General features: G+C 37.5%; 1 protein-coding gene and 1 pseudogene across 1 annotated transcript; both read left to right on the top strand.

The window, feature by feature from the left end:
- Window positions 1-864: 864 nt before the first annotated feature.
- LOC132101162 (extracellular calcium-sensing receptor) lies at window positions 865-8970 on the top strand. Its single transcript, XM_059505875.1, has 6 exons — window positions 865-953; window positions 1064-1349; window positions 1467-2039; window positions 2384-2506; window positions 2709-2832; window positions 8063-8970. The coding sequence occupies exons 1-6, from the start codon at window positions 865-867 to the stop codon at window positions 8968-8970; spliced, it is 2103 nt and encodes a 700-aa protein (XP_059361858.1).
- An 8305-nt stretch (window positions 8971-17275) lies between these two features.
- On the top strand, window positions 17276-19473 carry LOC132101163 (uncharacterized; annotated as a pseudogene).
- Window positions 19474-19704: the final 231 nt, after the last annotated feature.

Genomic DNA, 19704 nt, shown 5'->3' on the forward strand with positions numbered 1-19704 from the left:
GACTAAATGTCATCAGCTTCCGTCGACTAAAACTAGACTAGACTAAGAGCATGAATGTGACTAAAGCTAATAAAAACTAAAATGACAACTTCACACAAAGACTAGACTAAAACTAAAATTAAAACAGGCCGCCAAAAACAACTCTATGTGTCAGTCACATATTAATATTTGGTGCAGAGAACCGAAAGCAATATAAAAGTAAGTGACGCTAGAGCCAGCAAATATTTAATAGTTTTATAATACCAGTCCTAAGTACATAAGGTTCCATACATTTCAATTTGTGAAAAAAACATAAAAAAATAAAATAAGTTCCAACATAAACATAACCTAATAATAATAATGGAATTGTTGTTAATTGTTGTTGTTAACATTACAAACCAACCAATAAACAAATGAACTTATTGAATGAAATTAGTGCGTAAATATCTTAAAAATAATCAACCACTTATGCTGACTATGTAATCACATTGCAAAGCTTCTACCAATGATTTACAGTTATTACGATTACTAATATTATATTGTTTTATTCTTACTTAATACAAGATTGCATGTAAAGGAAACAAACACAAACACACATAAAAGTGCAATCACTATTAATTTACAACATGAGAATTGTGTGCACTTATTGCTTAACAGCTCACTGGGGAAAACCTTCAGTAATAATTGGCCATTGTTCACTATGGATAGAAAAGCTTTATATAACTGAGCCAGCAGAGCTTAGTCTTATTTTCTCTCAGACACATCTGAACTATGGGAAGATTTAATATATTGCTATTTTTCTCTCTGCTGATCAAGCACACAGGCTCTACATGTCAGTTACATGGTAAATTCGAAATGCCAAATATTTTTAAAGCAGGGGAAATTATGATTGGAGGAATTTTTCCAATTTTTAATAAACAAGAAAATGTTATTGCTTCTTTTGAGAGAAAAATGCGACAGATTAATTGTACAGGGTAAGTGCAGAAGCATGCTTGTGATTCAAATGGGGAATGGATGTTTTTTGGGTGAAGTTATTGGCAAAATTCAGACATGCATTGTTGTTCATGATAAATTTTCTGCACAGATTTGACCTACGTGCCTTCCGTTGGACGCAAGTCATGATGTTTGCAATAGATGAGATAAACCAAGATGAGGGTTTGCTTCCTAACATTTCTTTGGGCTATAAAATATTGGATTCTTGTGCTTCTCCCACTAATGTTTTACGTGCGGCATTCACACTGGTGAGTGAGCAGAAGGAAGAGGAATCTACAACTCAGTGTCACCTTCCGCTTACAGCTCTTGTAGCTGAATCAGGCTCATCACAGTCCTTAGCTGTTGCCGGAACACTTGGACCATTCAGAGTGCCAATGGTAATGGTAATATTAACCAGTCCTGCAGTGTAAATGCATTTAAGTACTCCTGATAATGAAATAAAGGCAATTTATAATTTGTATGTTTATTTTTTTTATTATTATTATTGAATCTAGGTGAGTTACTTTTCAACATGTGCATGTCTGAGTGATAGAAGAAAATATCCATCATTTTTCCGCACAATTCCAAGTGACTACTACCAAGCAAAAGCCCTGGCCTGTCTTGTAAAACGATATGGATGGACTTGGATTGGAGCTTTGCAGTCTGACAATGATTATGGAAAAAATGGGATTTCAGCCTTCACAAAGGAAGTGGAAAAAATGGGAGTTTGCATTGCATTTGTAGGCACAATTTTAAGGACATATCCCCAAAATAAAATCATAGAAGTGGTTGAATTGATAAAACAATCTACAGTAAAAGTGATCCTGGCATTTGTGCCAGAGGGAGATCTCTATCCTTTAATGAGAGAAACTGTGAAACAAAACATCACAGGAATCCAGTGGATTGCAAGTGAAGCCTGGGTAACTGCAGCAAGGCCCTCTACCCCTGAAATGTTCAAGTCTTTTGGAGGAACAGTTGGATTTGTGGTACGAAAGATGACTATGCCCAAACTTGGAACTTACCTGAAAAACATCAGTCCTTACTTTCCTTCACAATCCACTTTTGTCAGTGACTTCTGGGAAACAATGGTTGGCTGCAAACCATGTCTTAATTGTGAACCCCTGACATTTGCAAATGCTACACTCAACAGCCATATATGCACAGGAGAAGAAAAACTAAATTACACAGACAAATTCTTTGACATAACACAAGTAAGAGTAACATATAATGTGTATCAAGCTGTGTATGCAATTGCACATGCTATTCACAAATTGTTGTTTTGCCAAAGAGATGATAATAATGTTTTGAGACAGTGCCTAAATGTATCAAAGATAACTCCAAAATTGGTGAGCAAGTTGATTTATTTATTTATCAAAACATTTAAACATCATAAGGTGACAGTTTCATTAACTATATCACAATTAATTTTAAGGTCAGTGATCACTTACAGAGTGTGAATTTTGTAGATGAATATGGAGAAAAAGTATTTTTTGATGAGAATGGAGACCCACCTGCATCATACGAAGTGATAAACTGGCAGCTAAGAGATGGAGAGGTACAACATGTAACTGTGGGATATTTCAGTACATCTACAGATGGAACATATAAACTTACAGTTAAAGAGGACAACATCCACTGGAACACAGGAAATTTGGTACTTATAACTCTGAATAAGTATGTCTTAATTGTTGTTAATATTATTATTATTATTATTGTTGTTGTTGTTGTTAATTGGCTAAAGCATATTACTTTGACAGATACCAAAAGCAGTGTGCTCAGACACCTGCCCAAATGGCACAAGAAAGGCCCAAATAAAAGGACGGCCTGTTTGCTGTTTTGACTGCATCCCATGTGCTGATGGTTCAATATCAAATACAACAGGTACCCATTCATTTGTAATAACCCCTTTAAATAATCATTATTTATTTTTTGTTTGTTTGGGGGAAATTGTGTGAACAGTTCTGTTTTATGGTCCGCAACAATTGTGACTGGTGGGATAATGTGCACAGTGAACATATTTCTGCAGTCATAAAAATGGTTATATATCTTAGCCCAGCTATTTTTACTACTGTTACTATTATTCATAAAAAGCCTTTTTACAACACTTATAGGAATACTGAGATAAATAATATTAATAATAATAATAACAATAAAGACGATAATAATATTTTATAAAAAAGTGCAATCATCAACGTATTTCAAAATTGTTACTTTATTATAGGGGAGTCAATCGAATAAAATTTTTAATCAAATTAATCACAACCTTTTTCTGTGATTAATCGCAATTAATCACACACTTCATGAAATTAAGCATAGACAATTTATCTTGTTTCAAATGTTTATTTTGTCATAATTTTCTATATCCAGCAAAGTAAACCAAAAAATTAAAGGGTGATTCTCAAAAATCTGTATTTCATGCAAGCTTTTTTCAAGAGAAATTTAGATGTCTTTCCAAAAGAAGGACACTTACAAACTTCAAAAGGACAACAAATGAGCCCATATAAGCACATAAAGCAGATATACAAAAAAAAAAAATTATCAGAATTTTATATTATGTGTACCATGTATTTTAGAGAAGTTAAGTTGCGATACTGCAATCCAGGACCACATGGAAATGGCAAAAAAAAAAAAACAACCGCTTGCTGACTAACCAAGAGCACACATGCACATATTATTATAACGGACTCAAGCGTGCTTACTGTGCGACCCCTATACCACCGCAACCGCAGTTGCAACCTTGTTTGCAGTATTAATCCATCAAAACTTTACTACCGAGACTGATTATCCAGTCGAGAAACTGTAGGCGTCTCACAATCCGTTCAGTCTGTACTTCACACAGCATGTGTGAGGTGTAAGGGCTCGCACTCTGCAGAGACAAACAAAGAATATTTCAAAGCTCTGTAATCTCTGATGTAATCAGCCTGGTTTCCTGTATTTAAGCACTGATTTGGATGGATTGTCTGAACGCATTCGCTTCCTGGATCATTGGACTGAAAACTTTCTTGTAGTTTAGCAGCTTAAAATGATCTGATCACAAGCAGAGAAGAAAAATTGGGTTAAAGGTTAGAATAGAAATATTTCTTCAATAATTATGCATTAACTGTTAAATTATTTTAGCTCCTCAAAGTATTGTAAAATTAAGTGCATAACGATGACAGCCCTACTTTATTGTAACATACAGTAGGAATATATCATAAAGTTGCTATATCAGTGATACCAGTTTTACAATGTCAATATTGTAACTTATTTGTAACATTTGAACTTTTAATTTGATGCAATATTTTGTCATTGCAACATTTTAGTGCAGCCTTCACTAACAACTGCAATTGGATTTATATGCACTGTGGAGGGAAATGCATTCCCAGACAACAATATAGTGTTTGCCCAGATCCGGCACACATCTGGCCCGCTTGAAATCCATGCAGTCCCGATGTAGGTGGGAACTGGGACAAAACTGGTTGCTGTCTGGGTTACAAATAACGCAAGTATGTATTGACTGACAGCTCTTGTAGTCCATGTTGAGAAAAATCATGAGTAGTGGTGGAAATTTGTATTATTTCAAGATCATTTTTCATTTTCAGTTCGTTCACCAAAATGATTTGTTCAGATTCATTCACTGATTTGGTCAGTGACCTCTTCATATTATATAAATATGCCAGCAGGTGGCGACAAAGAGTATCTCATGTGTTATGTCTTAAGTCAACAAACGTATTTACTTGATTTGGCTTTATTAAAATGTGTGCATATACTGTAAAAAAATATTCAGTGGATCTGTTGCCACTACTTAATTTTAATGCATTAGTGCAAGTAAAAAATTCAAATGTATTGATTTAATGGAACATTTTAAGTTTTACATTTATTTTAAAATGTGAGTTTTCCTCACATTTTGATGTTGATAATAACATCAACATAATGTTGTGTGTAACTTAAATATCGGTGTTGGCTTGTTTAATTAAAACATTAAGTTTTTCTAACTCAATGTAATTAGCTCCATAACTTGATGAGTGGTAATGTAGAAATAAACTCATATTCTGTGCATTTCTATTCAAGATCAGAACAGGATAAGATTTATTAAAGTTCAGCGTTCTAATCTTTTAGTATTTAAAAGTGTTTTTGAGCATTTGCTTAGGTTGAGAACAGACTCTCTGGGCATTATCTTACATGCTGTTTCAATAAGAAGGCATTTAGTGGAAAAATGCTAAAATATTGTTTTCCTGGCAGCATTAAGTGTTGTTTTATAAAACAAGTTAGGGCAAATTAATTTTATGAGCATTTAACTTAATAATAGTTAGTTTTAACACAATTTTTCAAGTATAGAGAGCCCAATATAGATTATTAGTTGAACTTAATTTCAGAAGTTGCCTTGCTTGCTTGCTTGCTTGCTAACGCAATGCTCTACCACTTGAGCTACAGGAACAAAAAAAAAGAAAAAGAAGTTTGAAAATAAAGTAAAAGTAAAACAAAGTAAAATAAGTTTCTCAAATTACCAAATCACAAGGTTTTCTTGCATAATTAACATTTTAATTGTTTGGTCAGACATTTACACATTCATAAATAGTGGATGAAATGTTATGATTTATGTTCTGTATGCTAAATATGAATATATAAACAATGGAGAATGACATGCTAAATGGCAGACTGCTTCAGTACACTCATTTTATTCACCAACGAGATATGTACCAGTTCATTCAACTAATTCACGAACGACATGTACCAGTTCAGTCATTTCGCTCACGAACGAGAAGATCTTGTTCAGAATCAAAATAAACTTGTTCAGTGAAGGGCGTATTCATTCACTACATTCAACAACTCACATGATCTATCACATCTCACACTTGAAGGCAGTTAGCTTGAGGTTTACTCATTCTTTGACAGGATGAAACATTTCACAGAGCTCCCCGGTTCACTCATCTGCGCATGCACTGCTAAATTGATTATGTGAACGAGAACGATTCGTTCACTTAAAAGATTTGTTCAAAAAGAATGATTCATTCATGAACGTAACATCATTACATTGTGTACTGTTTGTTATCTAGGGCTGTGAATCTTTTGGTAGACAGCGATTCGATACGATTAATGATTCATAGGTTTCGATTCGATTTGATTTGATTCGAGAACGATTTTTGCAAATTCAGAATGATTTGATTTGATTCGATTAACGATACGATTCGATTCTGCATTCTTTAAGCACATTCACAGGATTATTTAAATGCTTCCCCTAAATTCTTTAAATGCTTAGTCACAAGACAAATTACACAGGAGCCTTTTTGTTTAGAGAACCATAGTTTAAAAAAAAACATGATAGTAAGATGATAGTTTTATGATGTTAATATGAAGAAATTTCCGTACGCCAATGAATCACACATGTGCAGTATCATCAGCTCCTCGATTCTCGAATCGGAAGCGCCCGACAGAAACGGTTCTTGACTTGAGAACGAGTCAATATTTTGTTCATTATCTGGCTCGGCTCGGTGTTCATCTTCAGTTCTTTCTTCACAGCAGTTCAGTCAGTGTACTGTTTGAGTACATTAATTACTCCGGGATATTGGTTTGTTTTAACTCAGAGGGAGTGTCAGCCACATTAAAAAAGTTAACAGCTTAAGTCATTTGTGGATTAATGCTTATTGGAGACGAGAACCATTTCAAACGATTCAGTTTGATTTGGTGAAGTGGTTCAAGAAGATCCGGTTACATCGAGTGATTCGTTTGCGAACCGGATATCATTGAACTGTTGTGTTTTGAACTCGCTCACAACAGATATGGAAGAGTAGACAATGCTGAATAAAGTCGTAGTTTTTGCCCTTTTTGGACCAAAATGTATTTTCGATGCTTCAAAAAACTGACCCTCTTATGTCACATGGACTACTTTGATGATGTTTTTCTTACTTTTCTGGACATGGACAGTATACCGTACACACAGTTTCAATGGAGGGACTGAGAGCTCTCTGTCTAAATCTAAAATATCTTAAACTGTGTTCCGAAGATAAATGGAGGTCTCACGGGTTTGGAACGACATGAGGGTGAGTTATTAATGACATAATTTTGATTACTGGGTGAACTAACCCTTTAAACTTTCACAAACCATGCTATAAAATTTATAAGTGCGCTAGACAAAGTTATCAGCTATATAATGGTTATAAATAAAAACTATAACAGCAATATGTATGGTTGCATGAATAATAAACAACCGATAAAATTATCCACCCCATAAATATAGTAAAGTATTAACAAACTTTGATGCAATAAATAGGGTATGATTTAAAAATGAGCATGCCTTCAAAAAAAAATCTACACTTCTGTCTATTTCAAGTGTTAGTGTATATAATTAGTTGTATTAGTTGTATTATATCACAATTCTATAATAAGGGGGTTATTATAGAAACCCCCAGGACCTCAGTAATTTTTCAAAGCCTGGCTAAGACCATGCGTCCATGCAATAAATGTGCAGCCTTTGACTGCTCAGGTAATGTCGTCGGTATGACAGAGAGCCACTGAAAAACTACAAAAAAGTAAAACTACTTCACTTTAGCATTATTGGCAATGAGTAGACTACTAAGGAGGAATCACACATCGGCTCCTCAAAAAAGTGTTAGTGAGATGAACTGAGCATGAGTGCAATCCTGTGACAGTCACAGGTGGTAAAGTGGAGTGTGTGAAGGAGAGATGCAAGGCTCGAACACTGTTTAAGTTCTCCATTAATTCTTTCTTGTAGTAATTTAATGTGTATATATTTTGAAAGCATTGAATCACCATAGAAATAGCGATTCATTCGATTCTTAGGATTTAAAATCGATTACTGTCTGAAATCAGTGATTCATGATTCAGAAAATCCACGTTTGAAGATCAATGCATTGCATCATCAGGGTTTGTAATCGATGCATCGAGAAAACGAGTGAATCGTTACAACCCTCATGTTATCCCACCGATCACTATTGTGACCATCAAAATCACTCAACAAAACTGGATACAGTATATGTGGTTTCATTAATTAATTCTAGACACCTTAAAGATAATGTGTACCAAAAATATTTGTCAAATCTTTAACATACTTTACTAGACTTTTTTTTTTTTTTTTTTATTATAATTATTATCTTTTTTTTTTTAGGAGCAGCAGACTGCATTCTTTGTCCTGAAGAATACTGGTCAAATGAGAGACGAGACAAGTGTGTCATGAAAATAAAAGAGTTTTTGTCTTATACAGAAACAATGGGGATCATTCTGACTGCTCTATCACTATTTGGTGCCAGCCTTAGTGTAGCGACTATGATTATCTTCATACGCTTTAGAGAAACACCTATAGTCAAAGCTAACAATTCAGAGCTGAGCTCACTATTACTTGCTTCATTGTTCTTTTGTTTCCTTTGTCCACTTACATTCATTGGTGAGCCAACAGTGTGGTCATGTATGTTACGTCATACAGCATTTGGTGTTACTTTTGCACTCTGCATTTCTTGTGTTTTGGGGAAAACCATAGTAGTTGTCACTGCTTTCAGAGCCACATTACCAGGAAATAAATTGGCTGGAAAGTTTGGGCCAGTACAACAAAGAGTAATTGTGTTCTCATGCACTGCAATTCAAATAGTCATCTGTGTTCTATGGCTTATAATAAGCCCACCATTTCCTGACAAATCTCTGAAGTACAACAATCAAAAGATAATTTTAGAATGCAACACAGGCTCAGATGTAACATTTTATGCAGTTTTAGGATATATTGGTATTCTTTCAGCAATCTGTTCGATTCTGGCATTTTTAGCTAGAAAATTACCAGATAATTTCAACGAAGCCAAATTCATCTCATTCAGTATGCTTATATTTTGTGCTGTCTGGGCAACATTTATACCTGCTTATATTAGTTCACCTGGCAAGTACACAGTTGCAGTAGAGATTTTTGCAATTTTGTCATCTGCCTTTGGTTTACTGTTATGTATATTTGTACCAAAATGTTACATTATTCTCATTAAACCAGAAAGAAATACTAAAAAACACGTGATGGGGAAATTTCAAAAGATTAGTCTCTAATGTATGATAAAAATATATAATAATAATAATAATTGTTGTCTTATTGTTTGCCAATACCTGCCATGTATTTATGCACTGACAAGCAAGCAGAGAGGCAAAAAAAGCAGCTATTAACGCAGCCTAATTTAAATGCCTCAGTAGACCTTAGAGGCTGTGTATGTGTCTGTAATTCAATAAAAATGTTTACTATATTCTTATATTACTTGCTAAGATTTCAATGATACATGAGATTTAATCATCAATGCTATCTATACCCAGACCTTAACCAGTATTAGCAAATTAACCATTATTATTGTTTGCTTTTGTTATAAGGGAGTGATAAAAGTTATTTATTGCAGTTATTTTAACAGCATAATTAGGGAATAAACAATCATTACCCCAAATGGTGTTGTTGTTAACCAGCAGGGCCTGGTTGTTAACAGGACTGTGTTTGAAATTATACCTTTTACATCCAAAAAAAAAAAAAAAAAAGGTATGTTTATAAAAATGACTTACATGTCCTAACTGAACTATGACCTAATACTGGTTTAGTCTAAGCCCTGTCTGTGAAACCGGGCCTTTAGGTTGTGATCATTGAAACTTTGTTTCACCCTTAATCCTAAATACAAAGCATTTAGTACACATTTTAAGAAACAATTGTTCAGAGTTGTGTCAAATTCGCATTTGGAATGATTATTATAACAACAACAACAACAACGTATAAAATACAAGTGTATTTTAATATTTTAAATGATCAGATATTTATTTATTTATTTTATATTTATGATATGAGTTACCTGAGACACGGGAATGAGTACTGCGTTCCTTGCCGTGCCATTCAATTCAATTCAATTCAATTCAATTCAATTCAAGTTTATTTGTATAGCGCTTTTTACAATACAAATCGTTACAAAGCAACTTTACAGAAAATTATGTTTCCACAATATTTAGTAGTTTGTGCACGTTTGACAGGATTTTAGAAAAATAAAAATAATAATAATAATACAAGACGTAGTCAGCTAGATGATGAACTATCAATATTATTAATTAATAGTAATTATATGATGCAGTCACACATGTAGCAATAATTGTTAGTTCTGTTTGTTGATTCAATGTTAGGATCATCTGGGGTCCTCTGAGGGTCAGCATCATCTCTTCTCAGGTGTTCTGGATCCAGACTGGAGCTTGTGTAAATCCTAGTTGCAAAACATAGAAACAAAATAGAGACATCATTAGCATAGCTGCTGATCCAACAAAGTAAAATTAGTTTAACCCAAGCTAAAGAATAAAAATGCAGATGCAACTACACTCACAATTTAAGAGATACATTATTCGAATGCTTGGCGAAAGAGATGCGTTTTTAATCTAGATTTAAACAGAGAGAGTGTGTCTGAACCCCGAACATTATCAGGAAGGCTATTCCAGAGTTTGGGAGCCAAATGTGAAAAAGCTCTACCTCCTTTAGTGGACTTTGCTATCCTAGGCACTACCAAAAGTCCAGCGTTTTGTGACCTTAGGGTGCGTGATGGGTTGTAGCTTGGTAGAAGGCTAGTTAGGTACGCAGGAGCTAAACCATTTAGGGCCTTATAGGTAAGTAATGATAATTTGTAACTGATACGGAACTTAATAGGTAGCCAGTGCAGAGACTGTAAAATTGGGGTAATATGATCATATTTTCTTGACCTGGTAAGGACTCTAACTGCTGCATTTTGGACTACCTGTAGCTTGTTTATTGACGAAGCAGGACAACCACCTAGAAGTGCATTACAATAGTCCAGTCTAGAGGTCATGAATGCATGAACTAGCTTTTCTGCATCAGAAACAGATAACATGTTTCGTAGCTTGGCAATGTTTCTAAGATGGAAGAATGCAGTTTTTGTAACATTGGAAATATGATTTTCAAAAGACAAATTGCTGTCCAATATAACACCCAGATTTCTGACTGTAGAGGAAGTAACAGTACATCCGTCTAGCTGCAGATTGTAATCTACAAGATTCTGTGTGGTGTTTTTTGGTCCAATAATTAATATCTCTGTCTTATCCGAATTTAATTGGAGAAAATTATTTGTCATCCAATCTTTTACATTTTTAACACACTCTGTTAGCTTAGATAATTGGTAAGTTTCATCTGGTCTCGTTGAGATATATAGCTGAGTATCATCAGCATAACAGTGGAAGCTAATTTTGTATTTTCTAATAATATTACCAAGGGGCATCATGTATATTGAAAATAGAAGGGGACCTAGGACGGATCCTTGTGGCACTCCATATTTTACTGATGATAAATGAGATGACACCCCATTTAAGTAAACAAAATGGTAGCGATCGGACAGGTAGGATCTAAACCATCTTAGAGCCTGCCCTTGAATACCTGTATAGTTTTGTAATTGATCTATGAGTATGTCATGATCTATGGTGTCGAACGCAGCACTAAGATCAAGTAAGACTAGAAATGAGATGCAGCCTTGATCTGACGCAAGAAGCAGGTCATTTGTAATTTTAACAAGTGCAGTTTCTGTGCTATGGTGGGGCCTAAAACCTGACTGAAATTCTTCATACAGATCATTTTTATGCAGGAAGGTGCTCAATTGAGCAGACACAACTTTTCTAAAATTTTAGACATAAATGGAAGATTTGAAATAGGCCTATAATTTGCCAGTACACTAGGATCTAGTTTTGGTTTCTTAATAAGAGGCTTGATAACCGCCAGCTTTAATGGTTTTGGGACGTGACCTAAAGATAACGACGAGTTAATGATATTGAGAAGCGGTTCTTCGGCTACAGGTAACAGCTCTTTTAGTAATTTAGTGGGTACATGATCTAATGAACATGTTGTTGGTTTAGATACAGTGATAAGTTTATTTAGCTCTTCCTGTCCTATATTTGTAAAGCACTGCAGTTTATCTTTGGGTGCGATGGATGAAACTGAAGTGTTAGACTTCTATCCTGTCAGTGTCATTCACCTCCGAAGTATATAAAGCCTCATAAAAAGATTTAAACTGATTATTAATACCCTGTTGATCTGTAATAATATTGCCCTCCCTGTCTTCAATTGCCGCTATAATACCCGCTGCTGCAGATTGCTTCAATTGATAACACAAAAACCTGCCCGCACGCTCGCCATGTTCATAATGAATTTGACGTGATTTCAAATAGAGATCCTCTGCGCGCTCGCTGGTCAAAGAATCAAATTCAGCTTTTAACAGGAGTCTCTCCTTATGCAACACCTCAGAGGACAATGCACAGTGTGACTGATCGATTGTCTTAATTTCATTCAATATTTCCGTAATCCGCCACGATTTCCTTTTATTAACACTAGCTTGATACGAAATAATTTGACCCCTCACAAACGCTTTCAGAGTGTCCCATATAGTACTGTAACTTATCTCTGGGGATTCATTTGTCCCGAGGAAGAAATCAATTTGAGTCTCTATGAATTTAACAAAATCTTCATCTGCCAAAAGCCTTGAGTTTAGGTGCCACATACGCTGAGAGATTGAATTACCTGGGAATCGAAACTTTAGTAATACTGGACTATGATTTGAGATAACTATATTATCATATTCCACTTGTGTCATTAGAGGGAGTAGTTTCTTATCCAGCCGAAAATAATCAATTCTGGAATATGTTTGATGTACCGGTGAATAGAATGAAAACTGTTTGGATGATGGGTACTTAAATCTCCAGGGGTCCATTACGCCATATGTTTGGAGAAAAGCATTGATACATTGCGCTGATTTACTAGCTGGAATAGCCGTAGAACTAGAGCGGTCCAGAATTGGGTGTAAAACACAATTCAGATCCCCTCCTAAAAATAAATTATACGTATCAAGACTAGGTAAAAAAAGAAAAGAAATCACTAAAAAACTGTACATTATCCCAATTAGGTGCATATACATTGGCCAGGACCACAGGCATATTATAAAGTCTGCCCTTAATTATTACATATCGACCATTTTTATCCTTCACAGTGACCTCCTCGACAAATTGTACATTCCTATGTATAAGAACAGCAACTCCTCTACTCTTACTGTTAAAGTCAGAGTGGTATATTTGCGTAAAGCCTCCTCTGTGAAGTTTGGGATGGTCCTTGTTCAGCAAATGAGTCTCCTGCAAATATACTATATCCGATTTGAATTTATTAAGGTGGCTGAATACCTGGTTTCGCTTCACTAGATGATTTAGCCCACGTACATTCCAACTAACCAGCCTCGTTTCCGCACCACCTATGCTACTAAAGGCCATCGAATAAATTTCTCAAAACTGCCAGCAGAGGACCCCTTTGCGAAAGAGAGAGAGATAAAACAAAAACAAAACAAAAAAAAACCTTGTGGGGTGGGGGGGGGGGTGTTCCTAAACACACAAACAACATATGCATGAGTTTAACTACAATACAGAAACTGACCATAACAACAACCAAAAAAAAAAAAAAAAAAAAAAAAAAAACCAAAAAAAAAAAAAAAAATGAGAACGCAACCTCTTCCAGTTATCACTGCTCCCAATTAGCTTACCATGTGAGCCCCCACTTAAAAACAGAACAATATAAGGCTCTTACACTTATTGAATTACTAAGCTACCCCAAACAGAGCCCCAGGAGAGAAAAACAAAACAAAACAAAAACATTCTGCTCTTGAGCAGCGATTTCTGTGAAGTTTGAGCACGTGACTGCTTGTAATGTCTCTTAGACATCTGACAAAAGCTTCGGGGCTCAATATAAACTTAGTGTAAACATTATATAAACATTTTAAGTGAAGACAAAATGAACACCGGCTAACCATAACAGTACCAAACCTGATTTGAACTTCGACGGAACAGTCCTTAACTTGGTTAAGTGAACTCAGTGAACTGCCAGCCGCTGATGTATGTGCGATCGTCACTTTCCCTTACAAGTCAGGTTCTTCAGAATGAAGTCTTTAGCTTTCAGCGGGTCCTTGAAGCTTGACTCTCGTCCATCCTGTGTCGTAATCCTCAAAATTGCAGGGTATCTCAACCCAAAGCGAACCCCCTCGCAGTTACGAAGCAAGCTCCTCACTTCATTGAAAGCTGCTCGCTGCTTGCTCACTGTCTGAGTGAAATCAGGAAGAATCCGTATCCGGTCGCCGTGAGCTGTAGTGGCTAGCTTCAATTCCATAGCTTTCTTCAAAATATCCTCTTTCTCAGAGAAGTAATGACACCTTACCACAAAGGCGCGCGGTGGTTCATTGTCATCAGTTGGTCTGCTGAGAAGAGTGCGGTGGGCTCGGTCCAAGAGTGGGGTCTTCTCGAGGTTCAAGGCCTCTTTCAGGAGGCCGGCCAGAAAAACTCAGTTATCCAATTGCCGTGCTCTCGCCCCTCTTTAACTCCTGTAATGCGAATGTTTGAGCGGCGTGACCTCGCCTCCAGATCTTCACTCCGTTCTCTCAATACGGCCAACTCCTTTTTCATAGCCATAAGCTCCTTCTCAAGAGTAGTAGTGGAGTCCGAGTAGCCGTTCATCGCAGACTCCAACCCATTCACCCGCGCCTCCGCTGCTTCCAGCCTGGCATTAACAGCATCCACGGCGCTGCGTAACTCTGTTCGGAGCTGATCTACTTGGCTGCAGAGTTCAGCTGATTGGGCAGCAGCCTTCTCTTCTATTTTTGCAATCAAGTCCTCTTTAAGTGAATTAATTGCTTGAAGAACCACGCAGTTGTCACTTTCTTTGATGTCGCGTGGAGTTCGGCGCTAGCATTAGCATTTTGACTGGCAGTCGATTCTGCATCTCTGTGGTTACTCCGGCCCTTATTCATTTTCCTTCAAAAATAGCCCAAACTGCAATCAGCCCAACTGAATTAACACTGGTACGCTCTTATTAACACACCAGGGCAGCTTTAGCACACTAATATATAAAATAAGAGCAAAATAAACGAAATTTAAAGCTGGTTGTGGAGAGCTCGATAACTTTACGTCTTCACATGGCGCCGCTCCAACCGGAAGTCCCGGAATAGCATAAGATGATTACAAGATATGGTGGTGGCTAAAAATGAAGACTACTTTTGCTTAATCAAGAGACGGTTTAGATAACAAAGGTTAAGGGAATTAAGCATGTAAGGTAAAAATAATTTTAAAGAAATGCTCCTAGCATTATGTATTTTAAACACTCTAAACTGAGATTTGAGATATAGAAACTGTTACATTTTTAACCTATTTGAATGATTAAGGGTTATATGTTGTAATAAAATTGATATTATAGTCTAAGTTAAAGTTTGGCGAAAATTGTCTAAATAAATAAATAACTAATATTTTGCACAGTAAGAGAGAGAGAGTGCTTGAGTGGAGGCAGGGATGGTGCTCTGCTTCTCTTATCGGCCTGCTAAGTAAGAGTAACCAAAACAGAGCAATGATTTTAAGACCAAAACAACCCAGCTGATTTTTTCTCTAAATAAGAAGTAGGCATGAAAAACAGTAAGGCTGTAAGTAAGTAAGTAAGTTACTGTAGTGCTCCTTTGGACAAAGTTGAGCAAAAACAGGCACCCTGCGCACAATTTGTGGCAGGGCTGGCTAAAATGATTGAAAAAACACAGCATCTGGTGATGGGACACCCACTACACATCCTGACAAACCACTCTGTGGTGGCTTTCATTACTTCCTCTGCATTTACTTTTTCAGCACAGAGACAAAACAAATTACTCAAAATTCTAACTGCCCCCAACATTGTACATGAACACAAAGGAATAAACATTGCTGAGCTGGTGGGGGAAGGGGAGCCTCATGAATGTGCTCCAAGGGCCTTGACGGATGACAAGGCCCTTGACTACCATTGCAAAGAAAGGGCAACAGAGAATTCACCTCCTTCGTAAATTAAATACTTTCTCCGTCTCGCCGGTAATTCTGTGCAGATTTTATCAGTCTTTTATTGAGAGTCTTTTAAACTTTTCTTTTATCTGCTGGTTCCATAATTTGAGCATCAAAGACAGGAATAGCCTGAATAACATCGTAAAGATTTGCTCTAAAATTATCGGCGTAAAACAGAGAGACTTAAATGTCTTTTGTAACCAGCAAATACTGCGGAAGGCAAAGAGCATCTTGGCTGCTCCAGGTCACGCTTTGGCAGGTGAATTCTCTCTGCTGCCTTCTGGGCGTCGTTACGCGCTCCCGGTTTGTAAGACGAATCGCCATTCTAAATCTTTCATTCCTTATGCGATCAAACTTTTAAATTCCGTATAGAGCTCCTGGAGAAGGGAAAAATTGCACATGCTGATGAATACTGTGTACTGTTGTACGTTATGTGTGCGTGCGTGTGATGGACTGATGGACTTTGTTACGTGTGTGAGTAATGCGTGTGATTTGTATTATTTATTGTTATTTACATGCTGCTCTTAATCAATTGCCCCTTGTGGGATCAATAAAGTTGATTGATTGATTGATTGATTGACAAGGTGAGGGAGGGTTTGAGGGACATCCCTTTCACTGTTGGGAACGTTACTTTAAAAAAGTAATTAGTTATAGTTACTCACTACTTGTTCCAAAAAGTAACTGAGTTAGTAACTGAATTACTCTATAATAAAAGTAACTCGTTACCAGGGAAAGTAACTATTTGCGTTACTGTACAAAAAAAAAAAGAAAAAAAAAAAAAGTTGCTATATGTCAGAGAATTTGTATTTTTTTTTTTTAGCAGTTTTCACAAGTCAGTTGAAATGAGTAGAACAGACAGGTGTTTGTACATAACTTTCGATATTTATTGCACGTCAACAGACAGCAAGAGTTTTATCCTGCACTTGAAATATTAGCTTTGTAAGAAAAGTGTTTTTGGCCACTAGCTTTGTAGATGCGTGTCACACATTACATGTACACATTACATGCACGTTCTTGCCTTTGACCACAATGAATTTGAAGTAGTGCTTATATCTCCACCTTGAAAATGCCAACTTTTAATCGGATTGCTCCTGACTCTCCATCTCTGCTGCTGCTGCGAATCTCTGTGTAGATGTTGCGTGTGTGTGTGTTTGGCGCCGCTGGTGCTGCCGCGTGTGCCGGCATGTGTGTAAAAACACTGGCTCTGATTGGCTACCATGAAACACATGACTCTGCCTTAGCCAATCATAATCGCTTATCTCGTTATTAACCCACCTGCTCACTCGCTGTGTGAGCCAGGGGTGCGTTCGGATTGCATAGTTTATTAAATCAATGCATAGTAACGCACCGCATTTAACGTTCAGTAACGTTAACGGCGTTGTAACGACAGGAAAAGTAATTAGTTATATTACCCTGTTACTGAAAAAATAACGTCGTTACCTAACGCCGTTCTTTTAAACGCCGTTTTTCCAAACACTGATCCCTTTAGACAACCCTGAATTGACACTTTTTTTGTGATGGATGTTGTTTCAGGACAGAACAGAACGTGCTGTCTGCAGGATTTGCAGTGGTTAGCCAAACAGGAGGAACATTTACAACAATGATTACAGAAAAACTACATGATAGGCCGTCAGCACAAAGGGCTGAATTGTTGGCTCTTATAGCAGCATTAAGACTAGCCACAGACAAAACAGTTAACATCTACTCAGACTCAGCTTATGCAGTAACAGCTGCAACAATAGAATTAACCGGGTGGGCTAGGATAGGGTTTGTAACATCAACAGGAAAACCCATAAAACACTCACAAGAAGCCTCTGAGTTATTAGAGGCTATCATGCTACCCACAGAATTAGCTATCATAAAATGTACAGCACACACAAAAGGGCAGGACAGTGTCTCAAAAGGGAATGATGCAGCAGACCAGACAGCAAAACAGGCAGCTGGATACCTTACATTGCAGATGGTAGTCACAGCAACAGATGAACTGATGGAGTTAGAACCAGCAATAACCACTGAGTACATCAGACAGGAACAAACTTCAGCCTCTCCTGAGGAACGTAGCAGTTGGGTAAGCAAGGGAGCGACAATGGCTGACACAGGGCTTTGGGTAGGGCCTGATGGACGACAGGTACTACCTGCAAACACAGCAGTTCACATATTGACAGAAGCACACTCATTGGCACTCAGTAGTGAAAAAGACATGACAAAACGCATGAAGGCATGGTGGCACCCTTTTATGACTCATTTGATCAGTAATACAATTGCTAACTGTGAGACATGTGTAAAATTCAATGTGAGACCTACTGCTAGGCCTGAGGCTGGGCAATTCCCCACAGACAGGGGCCCAGGGCACACAGTGGTGATTGATTTTACTGATATGTTGATACCAGTGAACAAGAAAAGGTACCTGTTGGTGATGGTGGACCAGTTCAGTGGGTGGCCTGAAGCATTTCCATGCAGAAAGGAGGATGCCATGTCTGTGGTGAAGTGCCTGGTCAATCAGTACATTCCAAAACATGGTTTCCCAAAATTAATCAGGTCTGATAATGGCTCACACTTTAAAAACGAACACCTACAGATGGTAGAAAAACAATTGGGTTTGAAACATGTGTATGGGGCAGTATACCACCCCCAAAGCCAGGGGAAGGTGGAAAGGCTAAACCTAACACTGAAAAACAAATTGGCAAAAATATGTGCATGTACGAACATGAACTGGGTTGAAGCTCTGCCTATGGCATTAATGTCTGTCAGGTGTTCAATAAACAGAACCACAGGGTTTACACCGTTTGAACTGACCACTGGCAGACAATTTCCTGGCCCATGGGCCCCCCTCTGTACGGAGGGGCAAACTGACACACCAATTGCTTTTGCTACTAAATTGAATGCAGTTATTAACATGTTTTGCCCACAGCAAAATTGGCCTGACCCCTCTGGCACAGATCCAGCCCCGAAGGAAATATCTGACAACCAGTGGGTAAGATTGAAACAGCTAAACGAAAATGGTCCTCTCCCAGGTGGTCAGAACCACTGAAAGTGACAGCACGCACCTCCCACTGTGTACAGGTAGCTGGAAAAGGTAAAACATGGTTTCATCTGTCTGCATGCATGTTCTGTGACCCTCCTTCTAGGACCCTAGCAGACACCAGAATTGACCTTTTGGAAGGTCAAAGAGAGGGAGACGTGGAGGAGCAGGAACAGCGTGAAACAGAGGAAGCAGAGGAAGGACAGAGTCAGACCAATGCAACTAACACTGCTCCAAACCAGCTAACCCTGACAGAAACAAAAACAAGCCCAAGACTTTTACTCAGGAAAGGGGACTTATTGGAAATTCCCGAGGACATACCCATTGCCCACTGCATAAACGCAGATTATGCATTAGGAGCAGGAGTAGCCAGACAGATTAGGGAAAAATACCAGCAGCTAAATGCAACAGTAAGCAGACCAGGTCAGTGCATAAGAACAGAGCATGGTAGGAAACACATCTACCATTTAGTGACCAAATTGTGGTGTAGGGACCTACCCACTTATGAAACATTAGAAAGCTGCCTGAGAAATTTAAAGGAACAGTGTAGCAAAGACAAAATTGAAGTACTAGCCATTCCCAAATTAGGCTGTGGGCTAGACAAACTGGACTTTACAAAGGTTAGAAGCATCCTAGAGAGGGTGTTTGACAAAGAGACCATACAAATAGTGGTAATTGTGCAAGAATGAGAAAAATAAATGTGGCAGTATGTGTATGGGGAGTGGCGGTTATAGCTTGCATAGTAATTTTGGGGTATCACATGGTGGGTATGAAAAGACAAAAAAGGAACAAAATATTGGAGGGAGGGTCTTCTGGGGTAAGAATGACCCTAGAAAAATTGAAAGGGAAAGATGGGTACTGGGAAGTGGACCTGTGTAAAATTATAGACTGTAGGGGAGGGGATGGAGAAAAGGGGTGGC

This window comes from Carassius carassius, chromosome 23 (assembly GCF_963082965.1).
Source record: "Carassius carassius chromosome 23, fCarCar2.1, whole genome shotgun sequence".
Classification (NCBI taxonomy): domain Eukaryota; kingdom Metazoa; phylum Chordata; class Actinopteri; order Cypriniformes; family Cyprinidae; genus Carassius; species Carassius carassius.

Excerpts from the sequence above, each read along its gene's own strand:
- LOC132101162 (XM_059505875.1), top strand. The coding sequence starts at position 865 with ATGATTGGAGGAATTTTTCCAATTTTTAATAAACAAGAAAATGTTATT. Across the intron at positions 1,350-1,466 it reads GACCATTCAGAGTGCCAATG|GTGAGTTACTTTTCAACATG; the intron begins GTAATGGTAATA and ends TATTGAATCTAG. Across the intron at positions 2,040-2,383 it reads GTGACTTCTGGGAAACAATG|GTCAGTGATCACTTACAGAG; the intron begins GTTGGCTGCAAA and ends ATTAATTTTAAG.